Source organism: Falco punctatus (genome assembly GCF_963210335.1).
Source record: "Falco punctatus genome assembly, chromosome: 2".
Taxonomy (NCBI): domain Eukaryota; kingdom Metazoa; phylum Chordata; class Aves; order Falconiformes; family Falconidae; genus Falco; species Falco punctatus.
In genome coordinates this window covers 91,551,869-91,573,070 of record NC_137581.1, presented here as the reverse complement: position 1 = coordinate 91,573,070, position 21,202 = coordinate 91,551,869, and the positions used below count along the sequence as shown (strand labels likewise).

Sequence of the window (21,202 nt, the reverse complement as noted above, 5' to 3'; positions counted from 1 at the left end):
TTATAACTTTACATAGCTAAAAGATATTGTTTAGTCTGCACAAAATAGATAGGTACAGTTTTTAAATATAAAGGTGATGAAGAGTAAGATCGGTGCCACAGTTTAAGTGAAGTACCTATATCATGTAAGAAATTTAAGAACCAATTGAGTTAGTCACCTTAAAATCTCTGAAGGTCTTGGGGGGTAATACCATTTACTACGGTTGATAAATTGGATGTCGCCCAAGCTTGATTCATGTTTGTCTTTTTTGACAATAGATGCAACAGCAAAAGCTAGAAAGAAGATTATTCTCTTGCTTTAACTGAATTTCTCTGAAAAAAAATCTTGTTTTGGTTTGGTTTAAAGCTTTTTATGGTTCTTTTTCAAGGCAGAGAGGAATTTTGACAAATGCGTGAGAAACCATTTGGCCATTTTAATAAAGGAAGGCATTACTGGTACAGAAACAAGAAATCAGAGCCTCCAGTCATCTTTACAGATGTATGAGCTAAAGATGGTGCAATGTGCCAGTGAAACAATGAAAAGTTGCACTCATTGAAGTTCTGGCCCAGTGAATATGCAGAATGAGGATCAGCAATGCTTTCCTCTATATTTATTCCCTGAATAGAAGGTGTGAAAATTAATTATTTTAAGATGACATTGATAGAAAGCCGTAATACTCCAAGGAGTTTTGGCTGGATGCATCCTGTTCTCATTACCATTACACGGGCAGTAGACAGACACAAAAGTTGAAGCAAGCTGAAAGTCTTCAAAGGACTGCTGCTATGCTTTTTATATATGGATAAAAGCTGATGAAAGCTGCAGATCTTCACATGATCTCATTAAGCATTTACCTAGAAATGGCTAATAGACAAATACTTTGTAAAATCTGGAAGAAAAACATTAGACATATTCCGATGAACTTTTGACAAAAACACTATTTTAAAAACAGGAGTGCAATGGCACTTACCACACGGCAAAGAGTTATCCTCTTCTACTGTCTTATTATAGACCCAATCCTCCTTTCTCCAGCGTATAACACCACTGTCTTCACAGTCCAGAGATTGCTTTATATTTGCTTTATCCCACATCCTGAACATGTACAACTCCCCGGTCATACCCAGGTGAGGTGACATAGCTGTACCTGGCAGCTTTGAACAGCCAAGTAAGAACTTCCCTTTTCCAGGAAAATTAATTTTCCCGGTTAGTTTTCTGTTTACTTTTTTTGTTCCATTTACGAACACCTTCATCTCCCCATCTTCACTTTTCCACAGGATACATATTTGGTTCCAAGTGTTTTCATGAAGTCTTGCTGCTGCATTTATTTGTTTTCCAAATAACCATATCCTCAATTTACCATGATCTCCTGTAAGTCCAAGATCATACTTATTTGCAGAGAGGTTGGTGTGAAGAGTTTCTTGATTGTATACATACGCTGTCCAGGGACTATGTGAGGAATAGAGCTTGAGGTGCACACAAACAATGAATTCTTTCAAGGGACGCAGAGAAACTCTTGCTGACATAATCCAAGGATCTTCGCATGCAGTCTTAAAGACAGCTTTATACTGTCCTAGGAAATCCTCCTGATCTAAATAAAGAAAAGGTGATTTGTAAAATTATTTCAGTTTTTAAAAATCTTCTATATGAACGTTATTCTTCCATACAGTACCATTCCTAGGCATTTACCTAGGCGTTTTCAAAACAACACAATAAGAAACAATCTTGTATCTTTCTCTTTTTGCTTTATTTTTGTGGTGGGAAAGCGGCAAATTTGGAGGCAATCAATAAATTGTAGTTGCCCATGAAAGTTTTGAAGTAAAGCTCATGTACAAGATGAAGGACAACCATGTAGGTATTTGAGTGCTGTCTTAAAGAGCAAGTGGGAGGCAAAAAGAGAATCACAGATCCTAGTTCCTATGCCCAGGACTCTGTAGATATTTTGCATTTAATAGATACTGAGAAAAAATATAGAAACAGAGTTAGAAGAAGGGACTGTACCCTTACTGCCTTCTTGTGTCTCAGCATTGCATCCTCCTTCTCTGAGCAAGATCATGCTTCTCCATGTCACACTTAAAAACTAAAAAAACTAAGACCTGGGGAACTACAGGCCAATCTGTCTTACCTCTGTGCCCGGCAAGATCATAGAGCAGATTCCCCTGGAAACTATGCTAAGGCCCATGGAAAATAAGGATGCGATTCACGGCAGCCAACATGACTTCACTATCTGAAAATCATGCCTGAAAGATTTGGTGGCCTTCTACTATGGGGCTAGACGTCATTTACCTAGACTCATGCAAAATATTTGACATTGTCCCACACAACATACTTGTCTCTAAAATGTAGGGACATGGATTTGATGGATGGACAGCTTGGTGCATAAGGAATTGGCTGGATGGTTGTACTCAAAGAGTTGCAGTCAACAGGTCAATGTCCAAGTGGAGACCAGTGATGAGTGGTGTTCCTCAGGAGTCCGTCCTGGGGCCAGTGCTGTTCTAACATCTTTGTTGGTGACACAGACAATGAGACTGAGTGCATCCTCAGCAAGTTTGCCAACAACACCGAGCTGTGTGGTGTGGTCAACACGGTGGATGGAAGAGATGCCATCCAGAGGGACACGGATAGGCTTGAGAGGTTGGCCCCTGCAAACCTCATGAAATACAAGACCAAGTGTAAGGTGTCCTGTACATGGGTCAGGGCAATCCCAAGCACAAATACAGGCTGGGTGGAAAATGGATTGAGAGCAGCCCTGAGGAGAAGGACTTGGGAGTGTTGATGGATGAGAAGCTCAACATGGCCTGGCAATGTGCACTCACAGCCCACAAAGCCAACCGTATGCTGGGCTGCATCAGAAGAAGTGTGGCCAGCAGGTCAAGGGGAGTGATTCTGCCCCTCACCCTTCTGCTCTGCTCTTGTGAGACCTCACCTGAACTACTGCATTCAGCTCCAGAGCCCCCAGCATAAGAAGGCCATGGACCTGTTGGAGGAAGTCCAGGGGTGGGCCACAAAGATGATCAGAGGGCTGGAGCACCTCTGCTATGAAGACAAGACATGCCGAGAGGGTTGGGCTTGTTCAGCCTGGAGAAGAGAAGGCTCCAGGGAGACCTTCCAGCAGCCTTCCAGTGCCTAAAGGGGGCCTACAAGAAAGCTGGAGAGGGACTTTTTACAGGGACTTGTAGTGATAGGAGAAGGGGTAATGGCTTCAAACTGAAAGAGGATAGATTTTGATTAGATATTTTCCATTGTGAGGGTGGTCAGGCACTGGAGCTGTGTTGCCTGGATAAGTTGTGGATGCCCCATCCCTGGAAGTGTTCAGGCACGGCCAGGCTGGATGGGGCTTTGAGCAACCTGGTCTAGTGGAAGATGTCCCTGCCCATGGCAGTGGGGCTGGAAGTAGTGATCTTTAAGGTCCCTTCCATCTCAAACCACTCTGATTGTACGATTTTTTCCCAACCCTGAGATTTTTAAATCTTCTGTTGCATACTGGCAGAGTTTCCGAAAGAAAGGTAGAAAACAGTCATATTCTAGAAGAGACTGAGTTTAGGTAACTTTCAAGAAACGTGTTTCTGAGCCACTGGTTTATTTTAAATGGAATCTCATCCAGCTCCCACTCCCTGTTCTCTACCAGGGCACACACTTGGAGAGAAGTTTGGTTTGTGAATCTCAAATTTACTGAGGCAATGAGATGATGGCAACCCAGAGTTCAACTGCAACAGTAAAAAGAATTTTAGGTGCTAACAGTACATTTACAGGTGAAAACAAAGTGTCAGGCTCTGACAATGGTGGTAAAACAAGTAGTGCCAGGGAATGCCTCAAACCCTGGAACTTAATCATAACTGTTAAGTTCTTGTAGATGCCTCATCTCCTCCATTGTCCTGCTATAGGAAAGCACAGGTTTTTGTGGCTATAGATGTAAACTCTTTGCAGCTGACTCTTATTTTGCCGAAAAACACACATCCCAATCACACAATCATTACCATGATTACTTGCTTTACTGTGTACCCATCAGCAACAAAATAAATCCAAACTAAGAAAAACTCCTATGGGACATGAAATGGAGCTACAGAAAAATGGAAGAGCCTGGTAGATGCTCAGCCAGCGCAAGAGAACATATTACTGACACCTTTAGGAAGGTATTTATTTATCAATATATGCAGAGCTTTTATGTTCCCTCCAGAGGAGGTATATGATTAATCATGATTGGTCAGGGTTGGATAGCAGGAAAAGGTCAGTCATTACAGGAAGAAAGCTTTTCCATTAGCTCCCCTGTGAAAAGACAAATTTCCAGGCAACTTGGATCAGTCTGCGGGGTTTTTTTTCCCTAGGTAGGTTACATTTATAGTCCTAGTTAGCTGTCAAGATCACAGCCAGCTTTTCTGTCACCTTCTCAACCAGCCAGAGCACCAGCTTGCATCAGGCCAATTCTGAATCAGGAATGTGTTCAACTTCTCTGTCTCTTGAGCACAGGGCTCTCAAGTTTCTTTTTCAGTAGCAACAAATGGAAAACAGGAGGAAGTTCCTAACTTCCAAGTGTGGCTTGATAGGTATAAGCTACCAGAAAAAGTATAAAACAAACCCCCACTGATAACTATTCTTGTTGCATACTATAGCTTTGAGACTCCTTTTGTGATACTAATTAGCTGAAATCTGTAGGCATCTTTCATAACTCTGAATCATTCCTGAAATTCAACATACATCATGAAAGTGCCATACAAGGCTACAGACCAAACAAAATCTCTCAGGGCACAGGCTGAATTAGGTGAAAATCCTAACTAGCAGACAGTGAATTTTGAATGGCAAGGTAATATTTAGCATGGTTCTACGGTAATGGAGAAGAAAACCACAACTGGCCCAACAGCAATCGGTAGAACTACTTCCCCCCTGTCCAACCCTACAGCATGAATTCTTTCACTTTGGCCATTTGTCAGAACCCAGAAGCAAGATACGGACTACTCAGCTAACCACATGGAAAACTAGTTTTTAAAACACGACTTAAAAAGTTGGTGTGAGGAAGATTGGGCGGGACAGGAAAGTGTCACAGAAGTACAGATTTTTAGATAGACTCAAATGTACCTACAATTAAAATAGATCTGCTACCTTCCAGTTTGGACAGATCATGAGGAAACTGATTTTATAAAGGAAACAGCTAGCTACATATACAGTTATAAGGCAACACTTGTGACATCTCACCAAAGAAAAATAATTTCTCGAGTCTTTCATTATCAAGTAGGAATTATGCTGCAGGTTTTGAAAGATTTGATGCAGCTGCTGTTCCTCAGAGAAGATATGTCAAATATACCTGCACGACTCATATACCCTGCAAAATTTCTGTAAGCAGTCTTGAGCATGCAGAGATGACCAAAGTCATTGGTTAAGGAAGTTTCCTGACATAGCTTCAAAACTTTAAGTCTCTGTTGACTATCCAGATTGGAAGAATGGAAGTCCATTCCTGAGAAAAAAAGTGTTCATCAAAACTTCAGGTACCATCAGACAACTTGATTCTGGAAGTGGACAAATTTTGAGTGAGGCTTAATTTCATGTTAAATGTTAAATCAGTGTTTATGCATCAACAGTAAATTAATTAAAGGGCTGCAAAACCCAATCACATTTTTTAGAGGAGTTGACACTGTAGAGTTGTCAAGGGAGTCAGTGTGGACTGACTTGCAGATAAAAACAGTTCTAAGGCAGGTAACCAACAGAAATTATGCAAAATTACATCAGTCCTGTTGATGATTCAAAAAGACCACTACTGATAGGCGTAAAAGGCCTGACAACTTAAACTACCAAAAGAGGTTATTTAGAGAAGTCTACCCTTCCAAAACCTGGAAAGTCTGGCCCACTTTGCTCTAAAGAGTTAAAAAAAGCAACAGGTGCCAAACAGGGGTGCCAAAGTTAAGAGAAGAGATACCAATACTATCTGAGTTGTAACAAGAAAGACTCAGAAAATTTTATATGGTTTGTCTACCCAAAGAATGCTGAAAAAGCACACAGGAAATCATAACCACAGTCAGAAAATGCACTTCACTGTTCCAAGTAGAACACATGGAGTACAGCATTAAGTTAGAAATTCATTATCAAAACAATCTTGGATAAGTCTGATATGTGGGTGGATGCAATGCATGTAGGAGATGACATTACTTTAAAGCTTTTGGAAGTTCTGTCAACCATCACTTATTTTCTCTAGTAATGGTACTTGTGGGCTGCAATCTACCCTTGAGCGTAGAACTGAGGAGCTGGAATTGGCTGTGCTCTGACAGTGGCATTCCTAGCTTACAATTAGCTCCTTTGGGTCCAGACAATACAAATCACATTCAGAAACCTTGCCATGAACATACCTTAATCACCCCAACACAGAAAAGGTAGCATAGTAGAAAGAATGCTCAAAACATCTCCAGAGTAAGAAAAATAAGCAAAAATCACAATCTGGAGTCAAGGAAACTCCATGCAGTAGTAATTGCGGACTGATTTTTTTATGTCATTTGCTGTATTCAGGCACTTAACCTCTTTCAGAAATACAAATTGTTCCTTCTTAATATATTTACCTCTAATAGAAGCAAGAACTGGGTTTTTTAGCCTCACTAAAAATAAAGAGCATCCACTTAATAAGTTCTCTTAAGCCCTGAAAGAAATCCTGAAATGTATGCTCATACTTCCAAACATTTAAAATAAATTTTCTGAGAATGGCAAGATAATGCAAACATAAACCCCAAATGTAATCTCTCTTTTTTCAAACATTTTCAGATGGTGATAACTGATAGCTTTACAAGACATAGCCAACCATACGTAGTAAGAAATAGACATACAGGAGCAGATTCTCTCAGTACATAAGCACTAGCACTATTTTCTATTACTAATTTTCTATTACTGATAGCTACTTTACCAGTATAGTTGAGGATTAATACAGCTGAGTATTCTCTTGAATAAAAATACTCACAAATTTATGTATCTGCACAATCTGGCTTTTAACCAGTAACAACAATAGTCATTAATTTCTATGCAAGTGTTTGCCACCTGTAACAAAGTGCTTGCGACAGACCATTAAAATGACATCACAAGAATCTTGTATCTTAATGTATTCCGCCTAGAGCTCATAACTGTTCTTTATAAGAAATTGAAAACTCTAAACTTTCTACATGTGGGTCACTTGATTGTGCTCAATGTTTTGGAAATCTAAAGCTAAGAACTTATTCCTCACAATTAATTTCATCCCTCCTTTTTCATTCACAGTTGTATTTGGATAAACTATGCCACATTATGCAGAGTGTCCTAGACATCAGGAAGAACACAGGCAGTTATTCTCTCTTTGTATTTCCTGGAGAACACAAACATACTCTGGCCCCTTAGATGGGGGGAGAACTGAGCAGAGATGCTGCTGACAGTGCTAACAGCCTTAAAATAATAATAATAAATAAATAGGGTGGAACCATAAATACATTCTTGTGCCAGTTCATCTTTTCTTGAAGGATTACTGGCACTCGCAAGTGATCGTTGAAGACAAAATCCCTCTTTGCTTGCTTACTTGGAACCCTAGATGCAGTTGCATTTCCCCTGGAAAAATTCTTGACATTTGCCCATCTGCTGAGCAGCCCTGTCCTTTTTACTATTGAAAGTACATGAGGTTAAAACCTCACCATCTTAGTAAGAGTTTTATCACCCGAATCTCAAATTTTGTCTCAATAAGAGCTTCTTTCTATGAAAATTACTACATTTGGGGAATTAGAATCGGAATTAGTCTAGTCTGTAAACATATGAAATTTCATTGCTAGAACAATGTCGTTAAGCAGACATACTTACAAAGTACCTTTGAACTGCAAGAAACTCTGACCTTCTGGAGTAAAGTAACACAGAATCATAGAATGGTTTGAGTTGGAAGGGACCTTAAAGATCATCTAGTTCCAAAGCCCTCACCACAGGTAGGGACACCTTCCACTAGACCAGGTTGCTCAAAGCCTCATCCAAGCTGGCCCTGAACACTTTCAGGGATGGGGCATCCATGACTTCTCTGAGCAAAACAGTTTCTAAAACTAGTCATTAAGTATGTGGCAAAAAAACACTTCTAATTTTATTTAAATTCCATGCACATTACTAACATGATAAATGTATTACACACTACTGATATACGGAAGATTTATGAGTGACAAGCACTGTTACCTATATCACTTGAGGTCCAGAGTAGCGACAAACTTGTCTCTGCCAGCTTACAGAACAGCCACGAATAAACCAAATTACTGATTCTACCACACCTCATACAAAAGCATCACCATGTCAGTTAAAAAATTTGTACAAGAACCTTATGAACTTATCTTTTATTTACTGTTATTTAAAGAGCATAGGCTGTCAAATTCAAATACATCATTCCTGTTACACATTTTGGACCTTACTACCTTTTCCTTTGCCGTATTGAGATACACAACAAAGAGCAACGCAGCAGATGTGCTGTACTCAAACGAGCACTAAGTAGAGTGAAGCTTAAAGGATCTTGTGGTGTTTGTGCAAGAAGTGTAAAAGATTTAACAACATATTCCGAAAAAAGTAACATTTCCAGTTCAAAAAAACAGCAAGGAAGTTAATTTATCTTGTTATTACATATTGTGTTTACATTCTCTCCTCATCCATATCAGAAAATAAGTTACTACTAAATATTTTTTAATGAAAACAAATACTGTAAACATAGGGTTTATGTGCTAAGTTTACGTGCTAAGCACCAACTGTTTAATTTCTTGTTAATGGCAGTTTTTCCTCTTGATTTCAAGAGGGCAGAAACTTGCTAGTTCTGAATATATTCAGCAGTGCTGTTCACCATGACTAATGCTATTTATTTGGAATACCAACACTAGATAAATCAGGAAGAAATTGTCTTACCTTTGCCTGCTGTAGCCAGGAACAAATGAAGTAAAAGGACTGCTAGAACAAGCCTGAATCTCAAGAAAATGTCCTGTATTCTGCCAACACAGCAGTGCTGTTTTCCCCAGGCAACCATTCTAGGAGAAAAAATAAATAAATAAACCACAGTGACTAGAAAAAGTGCAGGTGTACAGATATTATGACAAATTATGCTTCCAACCCATCAGTGTAAATCTTTTCAACTCTATTATACTATTGGGTATATATTGTACAGAAATGCACAAATACTCTGTGTATTATTGCCAAGTTATGGATAAAGAAAGAGCTGTTTGCTGAAAGAAAAAAAAAACACACACACAAAAAAAAAAAAAAACCAACAAAAATCCCAGACACTCAAGCTCTAATTCTCCAAGGATTCACAAATACATCAGAGCATGGCCATGATCCTTGCACAAATAAGGCTTTCAACATTTGAAGAACAAAACAACAACAACAAAAAAACCTAACCCCCCCAAAAAAACAAACCACAAAAAAAAAACCAAACCAAAAGCACCTAGTGAGCAAGCCTGAAGAGCTCATCCAAAAGCTTTGCTAATCTCAGTAAGTATATAGAAAGTATCTCTTCATCTGACATTTCAATAGCAACACTGTGAACTCCAACAGAAGAAGCAAGAGTTTGATTCCTGATCCCCACCTCATTCTCAAGACAAGAAGCTACCGCAAAAAAAAAAAAAAAAAAAAAAAAAAGAAAAAGAGAAATGCCACAAGACATTGTGGGCTGCAAATTCATGGGGTGTATCACAGAAACCTGGTTTGTCCACATTTCTTTTTAGCGATGGTTACCTATTGTGAGCAATAGGGCACGGTGGTAGAAAAAGAACTACTATAAGAGATAAACTTTTTGTAAAGAGATCTTTTCAAAAAAGGTACATCATCTGAATATTTTGCATGCCGAAAGAAAAATTACATGAAACATTCATTTGCTTTTTGCATGTATTATTTCTTAAATAAACAGGCTTAGAGATACATAGTTACAAGTGATTCTATAACTGATTCTTGAACAAATGCAACGCAGTAAACTTTTTATATTGTTTATCTTTGATGTATCAGCTTTATGGCAGGCCAGAGCATGCTGCATGACACCAGAAGTTCAACTTTACTATTGTTAAGTTTGGTGCATGTATGAGTGCATTGGTTAGTACTCATACTGCTTGCAAACTTTACTGTATTTTCATACATGCTGTATCAGGCAGCAGTTAAGTTCCCTTCTTTTCAGGGACTGTAAATTGTGAACTCTTTCAGAAGCTGTAAATTCAATTAAGGTTAGGGCTAAGATGTATTTTTTGCAAGCATTCACATTAACATAAATATTTATGAGCATTAAATGGTTACTATGGGCTGAACCTTCCAAGAAAGTGCTACAGAAATAAACTGAGAAACAGTGAAGTTGCTAGGTATTTGACAGTTTGGAAACTGATTAAATGTACGTGCAAATAAAGTGTACACATATAATAATGTAACATAGAAAAAATAAGCAAAGGCTTTTTAAGAATTAGAACACTGCAACACTGTTGCCAGTGTTTTCAATAATTACACAGTATGTGATATTTCTAGCTGAAAAATAAGATCATACTGATTCCATTGAAACAGGCCAATCTGGACGATGACCCATACTGCTTCCACTTCTCAGATTCTGGGTGCTACACTTAAAATCGAAATACACTAAGGAAATAACAGTCAAATTGTGGCAACACCATGTATGACATCTGCATGGGTGCTGGAGAAGTTAACCAGCAGGAAGAAAGGCTATTGATACAAGGAATACAAAATCAAGCATATTAAAGGTGAGAGAAAATAAATGGTCTGCTAAAACAGTGGACATAGCTAATACACAGAACCCTATGCAGGAACAGACAAAAACCCAAAGACAGACAAGCAAAAATAGCAAGACATGTCAGTGGCGGGCTAGCTTTCCAAAGATTCACAGAAAACTTGTCTAAACATGTCCTTAGCTTGCGTCTCTTGAATGCCTAAAAATCATGTATTAATAAAGTAGTTCAGTCAGCAAACTAAGTAGCAGACTTACAGTAATTATACTAAGAACCTAATAATGAAAACTGCCAAGCTTAAATACATTTTACAACTTTAAGGATTGTGCATCTACAATATAATTTCTTAGGGTGAAAAGAGGTGCCCATCCAAAAGCTGTGTTTCCTTTCTTTGCCTACTCATGCTTCCCACTCTAGTCTGAAATTAGGTCACTTCCAAGCAGAATCAAGCTGCACGTCTATTCCTCCATTTATGGGGAAATGTCTTCTTTTATACAGTAAACCATCTATCCATTGTGATGTATTTAGACAACAAACAAACACTAATTCCAGCATCCCTGGCCTCTACTAGAGTTGAAATATGAATGGGATGGAGCCCAAAAATACTCAGTGGCACCCAGAAGTTTAGCCATCGATGTTGGCGAAGCAAATTCCTTGCACGTGTCACATATAGTACTGGTTCAGAGTGCTCTTACATTTCCTGCATTTAGTTGCCTCCTTAAGCCTCAGTTCTGCAAGGAGATATACATGAAATGAGCTGACTAGGACAAAGGTTTACTCTTGTACTATAAAGCGTGCCTTCTATTTAGTCTGGTAGACCTCATTAGACAACCACGTTAGTGCCCCATCCACCAGAAATAACAACTGAGAATGACAATTGAGTCACCAGAAATAATAAGAGTCTAAATTTGAGGGCAGGAGCCTAGAAATTCCTGGTTCTGGCTCCAGTTCTGCCCTAGTGCTAAGTAGCCCTGAGGAGTTCCAACAGACCTTCCTCTAACTCAGGTCTTCCAGAGTAAGCTTTGCTAATACTTGTCCAGTGTTTAAATGAAAAGTAATAAATTCTTCCAGCACATTTAGCTTTTGTCTCCTCTGGTTTTTTTTGACACTGTTCTCACTTCCTGAGGTGAGCCCAGCAAAGACAAGTGGGGACAGAGGCACAGCTTCTCATTTGCAAAATAGTCACAAGAACTCCGAAACTATTCAGAGCTATGAATGCAGATTAATGGTCCCAGGGACAGCAATAAAATCCAGATAGCAGGAAAGTGAGGAAATATATAAAGTGAAATCCTGACACAGATCAGATGACTTTTTGCAAGACTCCAGATACTTGAATGCTAGCTCAAGATTTGTTCCAATGTGTGGATAAAAGATACTATTAAAAGAGTTAGGAAAATAACATTAATGTTTCTTTATTTTTGCAACAATGCTGTTTAGACACAACCAAAAAAAAGATGCTGCTGGCCTTGATGGATTTTTTTAGATTTTTTTTTTAAAAAGAGAGATGTACAATACGATTTCATCATATCTATTGAAATGAAGTTCATAGGATACATTCTAAAACATTTTGATGTTATGTTTATCTTAAACTTACTTAAGCCCTTCTTTGTACTGGAATTCTAAAGCTCTGCTCCTAATAATGATACTGAAAAGTAATGTAATTGTAAATATATAGTTGTGGCCATTATAAAATTAGGCATAAGTGATTTTTTTAATTTGTTATTCATTTTGTTCAAATGAACATTTTTATTGTTCATTATACTAAATGAAAACAGCATGACTCACAAAGCTCAGCATGAATCTGTGTAGTTTTTGCAGTATGATGAAAAATTTTCACTTGTAAATCAAGCATATCTAATAAATTACAACAGCTACTAGGCACAACTACTGAGCCACCCAAGTGTGGGAAGGAATTATATGCACAGGCTACAAGTAAAGATGTAACTGGCTGTCTTTACTTTCTCACTATTCTCAAATAATGAAGTCACTTTTATTCACAAAGAGCTAACTCCCTGAAGAATATATATATATATATATAAAATTATATATATATATAAAATATTAATTACTTTTCTTCATGGTCAGTGGATAAAATGGAAATTCAGAAAACAGAAAGTAAGGGCTCAGCCATAAAACTGTTCCCTCTTGTTTGCCCTCCATGAAGAATGCTCTATTTTGACCAGCGATGATCTTGTAGCATTGGTACCCAGGTTTCACAACATTTTGTACCACGTCATTAATTTGAAAGTAAAACTAGCATTGATAGAACTTTTTTAAAAAACAAATGAACAAACATACTTTGAAAAATTAGATGGTTGTGTTGTATGTTGTGTTATACACATTGCAGTTGTGCATTAGTATCACATTCTCTGGAAATTGTAGAGGTTACGGGAAACAAAGACAGAAAGATGGTATAAAAAGGAGTGTGCATTCTTATCACTTGTATTAATTAGCTTATGTCATGCTATTTTTCTAGTCTTTTGATGGAATCATCCTTCAGCACCATGGGAGTTCTACCTGCCTAGAGAATACAGTTTCTGTAGAATTTACTGAAATTTAACAGGCTGACCAAGACAAACACTGTGACAGGAAGCCTGCTGCTCAAGGATGGGCAGAATACAGGGATGAAGGTCAGTAAGCCAACAGCAACTTACAAGAGCAGGCTAAGATGACTGTTAAAACCAAGGCCTGTAAGGCTTTTACCACATTTACTCAGTTGTACCCAGCTTTGTACCTCTGAAAGATGAGTAACATTTGAAGTTGATGTTTTTAAAGCCCTTCAGCTAGCTGTTCAGTCACCGGCATCCACAGTGAAAGGACTTTGAGGTGTCCCAGGAAACTGGGCTTGTGTTACAAATGCAGCTGGAAGGCAGAGGAGATGGGAGTCCGTGCCTCTGCAAGCAGCCTCAAGGGGGACTGCACGGTGCAGCTCCACTCAAAGTGCAGTATGAGAAACCTGGACTTCTTTCCAAGTGTGCACCCATGTATCAAGACAAACAGGGCTTACCTTAAGCTACTGATTGCCTTGTATTACAGCAGATATATTTTCAACAGACTTAAAGCCAAAGAAAGTGCAAAATGTGAATACAGCTGTTCTGTGCTGTAGTGTACTTTGTTAAATCACTTTTTGAGAAATACATTCAAATTTTACAATTCCTGTTTAATATATCTATTTACTGGAAGTCTTTGAAAAACTATTAGTTCTTTTATGTCAAGTTTTAGCCAGAGCAGGTCCTCATTGCCAACGCATAAACTGTTAAAGGCAGAAAAGAGCAAGAGAAACATCATACTGCCCAGGTATGAGAACTTCTTGATACCTTTAATTACTTTCAGAAACGTAAGACTGTAGACTTCTTCCATAAGCCCTTTATATTTTCCAGACTGGAACCAAAATGTAGTAAAATTTATATGTTATTTTTAAGTTTTGGCTGAAACAAGTTACATGTAATAGGGAGGACACTTATGTTGGAAAGTCTTATGTCACTGTGAGTTTTGGCACATACAGTATTCACTGACAACAGCAGAAGTAACACCATTGACTTAAAAATGTTGTTCCATGGGGTTTATTTAAATATTTTTTTTCAGAAGACAGTAATAGGGTTATTACTATCTGATAATAGTTTGGCTGTCATTAATTTTCTCCAGTCTTTATCAAAGGCTGTAAAAACTGGCATACTGTGTTCTACTTCTAGTCACTTCATGAAGAACACCAGCTTCTTCTAAGACTGCAATGGTGACGTGTGGAGCTAGTTCAAAGACCTTCCAAACATGTCCTTCTGACATAAATCTTTACTGTTTTCAAAGATACTAAATATTTTATTTTTTAATAAGTTGGCTTACAGAGAGCAACAAGCCACTTAGCTGCAGACATCAGTCCTCTGCAAAACTCATAACTCATTAGTTCAGTTCTTAAAAGAAATGAACAGGAGGAAAAACTCTCCCAGAAATCCATTCTTTTGTGCAGTCTTTCAACTGCTGCAGGATACTGGTATTAGAAAGATTTCTTTTTATTATATTCTACAAATACCAAGCTCTGCAAGCCAACGTCTTCCCTCAGTTCAACTCATAGATCTCCCATTAGATTCATGTAAAAGTGTAAGCTTAATTATTAAGGTTTGTAAAAGTGGATTCACGAGTGTAATATGCTATTGGATGGTTCTCCGTTACAGACCTCAGTGCCAAAAAGCCCTTTTGGTAGTTAATTCTCTCTTACAGTAACTTGTGTCTCCATATATAGTGCAGGGGACAATTTCAAGCAAGTTTTTGTTCACTCTTACCCAGATTGGCAATGTTTCACCTCCTTATATCCAGTAGTCACCTGGGAGATGTGCAAGAGGTGTCCTCCTAGCTCTTACAAATAAGTTCTACAATATCCAAGAAAACCTCTTCTGCGTTGTGTATCCTCTCAAGACAATAGTATTATCTACCACACACTCTATTATAACTTCTAGAGCAAACTAAAAAGCCCATCAGTGACAATACCTGAGCAGGTTTCCACTTCAAAGAGTTTACAAATTACTGATGAAGCGTAAGAAGCACAGATATAATAAAGTACTTATTTTTGTCACAAGTCTGGTTACTGCACCTACAGGCAGTTTGTTTATATTTTCATTAATAAAACTTTGGAGTATAGAGGTATACAAGTTTCATGGGTGGAGGGGAATAACAAAAGAAGTGTTCTACAGAGTAGAAGACAAAGTACAACAAAGACTACATTTAAGCTGACATATAGAAAAAGACTAAAGGAATGCTAGACATGCACCTTGAGCCATGTAAAAGGCATGAGGAAGGGTGTACAAAGGCAAGCATAGAAAAGCGGACAAACACCAAGTTTTGCAAAACCTTATATTCAGTTTGATGCAGAAAGGAAGATGGAAGAACAAAGACTTTTCTAAAGCTGGAATATTCAAACCAGATTCAAACCAGTGAACGATGTAAGCAGGCTGTAAAGAATCAAGTGTGGGCCAGGCATGGCAGAAAGAAGAGTGTTCAGGTCATGCATGCAATTTTCCTACTTTTCAAAAATGGGATCTGAAAGTTTATCTCATCTTACTGTAAGCGGGGGGGGGGGCAGCGAGGAAATAGTTCTTCCTGTTCAGTTTACACTTCCTAAGCTTCACTTTGCAGACTTAAGGACCTATTAGGTCTCTTGGAGCTGTCAAAATTTCTCTCGAAGCTAGGAAGCACAATCCTTGGTAGAGTTTGTTTGTTTTAAACAATCTCTCAGATTATTTTAATCAACAGCCCAATGACCAAAATTAATAGTTTGTACCAAAGAAATAAAGCTTATCAGTTTTGAAAGACAAATGCACTAAAGAAAGCATCTTCCAGAGTCCCACTACAACTCTGACTAGGAATACGTCATCACTACCCTTATACAGCCTAAGGAAATACAGTCACTTTGGCACCTCCGTCTTCACACAGGGTAAATATTTAGGGGTCCTCCATTAAGACATTCTAGGCAACATGGTTATGCCAGAACAGAATTCTGGGCCTCTTTTAGCACTGCTCCTCCTTAGGGTACAATGCAAGTCTATGGTGCATACAGGAAAGGAGATGGTACCATTGCCAGGACAGGTCCCGTAATCAGTTGTTAGGGAAAGAAGGGGAGGCAAAGCTCCATCTGGAAACCATGTTAGACTAATTTAACTACAACAAGTTAATCAATAGCAATCATTCTTAAATACTTGAAAGTTGTCACACAAGAGAGTAGTGACTTCAAAGCAACTTCATAATAATTCATTTAAATCAGCACCATTTCTGTGTGCAGCCCCCAGGAACGTATCAGCTCAGAAAATCCACTTTGTACAACTACACTCCATATAGTTTCTTCCACCATCACCACCTCTATAAAAAAAGTGATTGGCCTTCTTACAAATAAACCACCCTAACCACAATGCTGAGTTGCTGAAACATATATAAGGGTGAAAAAAAGGATGCATTTTTTAGCTCAAGTTATATGAACGCTTGGACTATGCTATGAATAAATAATGATGGAACAAAGTCCCTCAGACCTCAAAACACCAAGTAACAAGTATTATCAGAAACCCATTCAGCCAGCTTATGTCCATAATTAATTTGGTGCAAAAGAAACAAACATATTAAAAGCCTGGTTGGGAATTCGTAAATTAAATGTGGAATTTGGTGACATTCACAATCAGCATGCCCAGATGTCTAATAAATCCAGGCAGAGCACCACAGTAATTTTTTCTCTGAAGAATATAAAAGGGATTTTTAAGAGAACATTTCAAACACCAAAAGCATCAGTAAAAAGATGTTGGGTTCTATTACATGTGCACAATAACGTTTCCATAATCAGCATACACATTACCTATTTTCTTGCTAATTCTACCATTTCTAAATGTGTCACATCCTGTCAAACATGACAACTTCCAGCAAACCTACTGATGGATCTCTCAGGCCTTCACTCCTCAATGAATACTTAAAGCAACACCATAAATGAGAACATATACAGTGTTTAATTTGTGAGTGGTTGGGGTTTTTTTTGGAAACTAAGGCATCACCTGAGTTACTCATCTCATGCAAATCTCAGAAAACAAGAGATAATGTAATAATTTCTAGTAATTTCCTCTATATGATGTGCAAAAGTATTTTAAGCAGACTGGGGAACTTTACAACCTGTTTCTTTTCCATACACTGTCTCATCTAGTATAACTGACTTTCCACAATTTTCTTCTAAAGCAAACAAAAATAAGTAAATCATGTTACAAACTACAGTTTTTGTCTGAGATTTTAGGAACACTGTATCTCAGTAGCCAGCAGAAGAGGACCTAGAAGGGAAGAACAAAATCACTGTTTTAATAAGGCACTAGCTGAAAAGCAGCTGTTATGTCAAACAATAATTAGATTTCTAGGCTACAACTCTCTGCGATAAAAGAAAAACAGAAAATTATGAGGGTGGGACTTTAGCTACCAAATACACTTCTAAAATCTTGTATGAGTTCCACTACACATTACCTGCAATAAAACTGTCCTGAAGCCAATGTAAAAAAGACTCACAGGCTGAGCACCTGTAGTAACAAGACGTTCAGCTCACACGAACAGAGGCTCACAGAGTCAAATCCATGTGACTCGTGCAGGGAGGAGTTTGAGATCCATTTTTTTGCCTTCAATCTAATGTCAACTACAAACGATATTTTGTCCACACTGACCAACAATAAATTTTAAAGATATTTTGGCACAAAAGGAATGCAAGGCTCCCACATAACTGAGTCCTACTAATTACCATATAGTTACACAAGCCTGTCTTCTCATAGAACAAGTACTGATCCTCTCCAAATTCTACTTACACCAGCAATTTATGACTGGAAAGAGTAAGATCCTCATAATCAGGACTACCTATCTAATAAACATGAAATTATTCACTCTGCTCCTTTCTTGTTCACAAGCAGAGCAGCACCTACCAGTGTCCTGCAAAAAAATAATATTCTTTAAATCCATGCACCTCAAAAAAAAAAAGAAAAGCTTTTAATTGAACCTAGATACAATAATGTATTTGTAGTTATACTACTAAACTTACCATTTATCAGAAAGCTAACATTTCAGGCCAAATAGCGTGCCTTATTCATGCCAATTTTTCTGTTGAAGTCAACAAGATTAAATTTTAAAAGCTACCCTGATTTTGGCCTTCAAGTAATCTAATCTATTTCCACTGAAAACACAAAATTCCAAACTTTGTAAGTGTAGTGATCAGTTTTAAATCTATACTGTATTTGCCAAGGCCACTGATTACGTTACATATTAAGAACTAAAACTTGTCCAAATTTAACAACAGTTATTCTTTCATGAAGTCCAAAATTTTCTCAGTCTGCCAATATTCTACAGTTATTAGTGAAAGACCTGACTAAAAGCATTCACAGCACAAAAATTGTATAAATTGAGCAATTAACTTGAGAATGGGAATTTGGTCCTTTACCCCTCTCCAGCTGGCTCTAATTTGAGCCAATTTCTGTTAATGTATTAGAAATCGAAGTTTAACATTAAATTTGGAAGGCACTGAAGAGAAAACTCCATCTACAGAATTACCTTGATACTAAAATAATATTAATAAATATACTAATAACATTAGTTCACTTGGTGTCTGACTGCCACTGCAGAAATGATACTAGCTTGTAGTGTAAGCAGAAAATTTTGTGGCCCCATTTCATATCTGAGCGAATTTTGTTTATATGCAATTTCTTTCCTGAATCTTCTTTCAAACCATTTCACTTTAGAGATTGCCTTTATCACTAAGTTGTCAGTGTGCTTCCTTTGAGAAGACAAGCACTTGGAGACGGTCCTAAGTAAAGACATGCTTTCTGTTCACCAGTTTAATTCAACACATTTCTAGTCAACCAGCAGAGGACCAAATCCTGCTTGTTCCCCTCATGCAAACAGTTACAGAAAGTATACTTTCCAGCTTAGGAAGGAAGGGCTTAAAGCTTAAGAACAGGAATATCAACTTGCACGATTCTCTTCTAATGATGATGTACACTGTTAGCCTACGCAAGCAAAAGGAAGAAATATGTTTTGAGACACATGACGCCAGCTTTACCTTTTCAGCACAAGTGACAGAGCTGAAGCCCCAATGTATTTGCTTGGGGACTGAACAACACCCAGATCTGCACGCCTGAGGTTGTGAACTCTATTTTGGCTCATGTTGAAGCTCATTCTACCACGTCTTCAGCACTGCTATAAGTGATTTCATGTAAGTCAAAACCAGCTCAGGCTTATACATCCACATTTAATTTGCTGAGCAGGCACGTCTTTAGAAGGCTAGTGAATTAGTTTATAAACATTTCTTCAACATTTCCACATAAGTCAACACAAGACAACCACAGAGTAAAAGCAAGAGTTCAGCACCATTCTAAGTACTACCCATGAACAAGAAAATCTATATATTTGCAAAGCAAAGCAAAAATAAACACAGCCAGGGAAGAATGGTTCCAGTACATCCAGCCAGTGTAACAGGTCAAGACAAAAAACAAACAAAACCCTCTGCAAAGCAATTATTGTGTGCAACAGGTCACTCTGAAGACGTTTCACTTCCAGTGACACAGGCTATCTTGCAGAACATACAAGGAAAAAAAAGACACAAAAGACTTTTGAGCTGAACATATTCTCAGCACCCATTCCCACAGAAAACGTGTGTGAGAGCAAAACCTGAGCCAGCCTGGAGATACAGTCCCAGCAGGACGCCGCCCGACCTCCTCATGGCAAACCGCATCTAGACCCTACTGACGCGTCACGCAAAATCATTCACTTTTAAAGTCTATTTAAGTATGTTACCGACGTTTTCATCACCGTTAATTACGTGCTTCAAACAAGACTGGAAACCAGGAAGGGCCCTTTTCCCCAGCAGCACCGAGAAACGTACCTGGTAAGGAGCGGGTCCCCCTCCAAGGCGAACTGAGACGCGCGTCCCCCGCCGCCTCACACCCGCCGCGGGGCCCGCGCCCGCCCCGCTCCCGCTCCCGCAGCGCGCTCTGCCCTCGCAGGCGGGATCTCCCCTCAGCGTCCCCCGCCCGCGCTTCCCTCGGCCAGGCGAGACCCGCCAGTGCCGCCCAAGGGGAGGGAGGGAGGGGTCGGTGAAGGGGACGTGACTAAACGGGAGCGTCGGGGCTCGGCGACGGAGCTCGAAGCCCTCTGACCTGCCCTCCTCCGCCCGCCGCCGCCAGCCTCGCAGGCAGCTTCCCGCGCGACCCGCCTGCCCTCAGCCCCATCGTCCCTCCGGGAGGGTCGCCGGGAAAGCCCGTCGCCGGGAGGCGCGCACCTCTGCCGCCCAGCCCCCGAGCGCCGCTCACCTCAGCTCAGCAGCGCAGGGCGACTCCCGCCTCCGCAGCCCGCCGCGCTGCTGGTCCCTCCTCGCCCTCGAGAGCCCGCCGCCTCCGGCCGCCCCTGCCCCCTCCACCCGAGCCGGCGCTCACCTGTCCCCGGGGGACCGCCCGTCCCGGCCCGCGCCGCCCGCCCTGCCCGCCCGGCGATCGGCGCAGGAGAGGCCGCCGCTGGCCCCCGCAGCTGGGGCAGCCGCTGGACGCGGCCGGAGGGCGGAGGCAGCCGAGGGAGGTGCGGCGAGGAGCCGAGAGGGAACCCGGCGCGGCGGCGGCCGGCGGGGCCGCTCCCCGCGGCAAGGCGGGCCCCTCGGCAAGGCGGGCCCCTCCCCGCCCGGCGGCCCCGCGGCGCGGGCGTCGTCCCGGCCGCTGTGGGCAGCGCGGGGCTGGCGGGGCAGCTCCCCCGGCGTGCGGCTGGCCGGGGCGGGGGAGGCAGCGAGCAGCACCGGCCGCGGTGGGAGGAAACGCAGGGACACTGCGTCCCTGGCTACAACAAGCTCGGGGGGAAGGAATTACCGCTCTGGTTAAACCGTTTTGAATTCGTTGGTGGGCAACGTGTTCAGCGTTAAAACGGCCCTTTTTCTTGTATAGCTTTAAACAGGCTTAACTGCATTAGGCCCTAATGTCAGTGTAGTTTTTCAGAATTAGTACCCTTCATTCAGTCCCGTTTGAGATTCACACCTGCGGTCAGCGGCAGGGTAAAGGAGCACCACTTAGCCATCAGGC

At 40.1% G+C, this 21,202-nt stretch overlaps 1 protein-coding gene across 8 annotated transcripts in view; it reads right to left on the bottom strand.

The window, feature by feature from the left end:
• The window catches only part of ADGRG2 (adhesion G protein-coupled receptor G2), a 63,506-nt gene extending 42,953 nt beyond the window's left edge, over positions 1–20,553 (bottom strand). For 3 of the 8 annotated variants that reach the window (XM_080377117.1, XM_080377120.1, XM_080377121.1), the window contains exons 1-3: positions 20,023–20,553; positions 8,836–8,954; positions 947–1,564 (exon numbers count right to left, since the gene is read on the bottom strand). In XM_080377117.1, the coding sequence (XP_080233243.1) occupies positions 947–1,564; positions 8,836–8,953 (736 nt within the window). In that variant the 5' untranslated portion in view covers position 8,954; positions 20,023–20,553. Of the gene's footprint in view, positions 1–946; positions 3,205–8,835; positions 8,955–20,022 lie in introns of those variants that run through there. The other 5 variants (XM_080377123.1, XM_080377124.1, XM_080377118.1 and 2 more) reach the window with 4 other exon arrangements.
• Between the last annotated feature and the right edge of the window lie 649 nt (positions 20,554–21,202).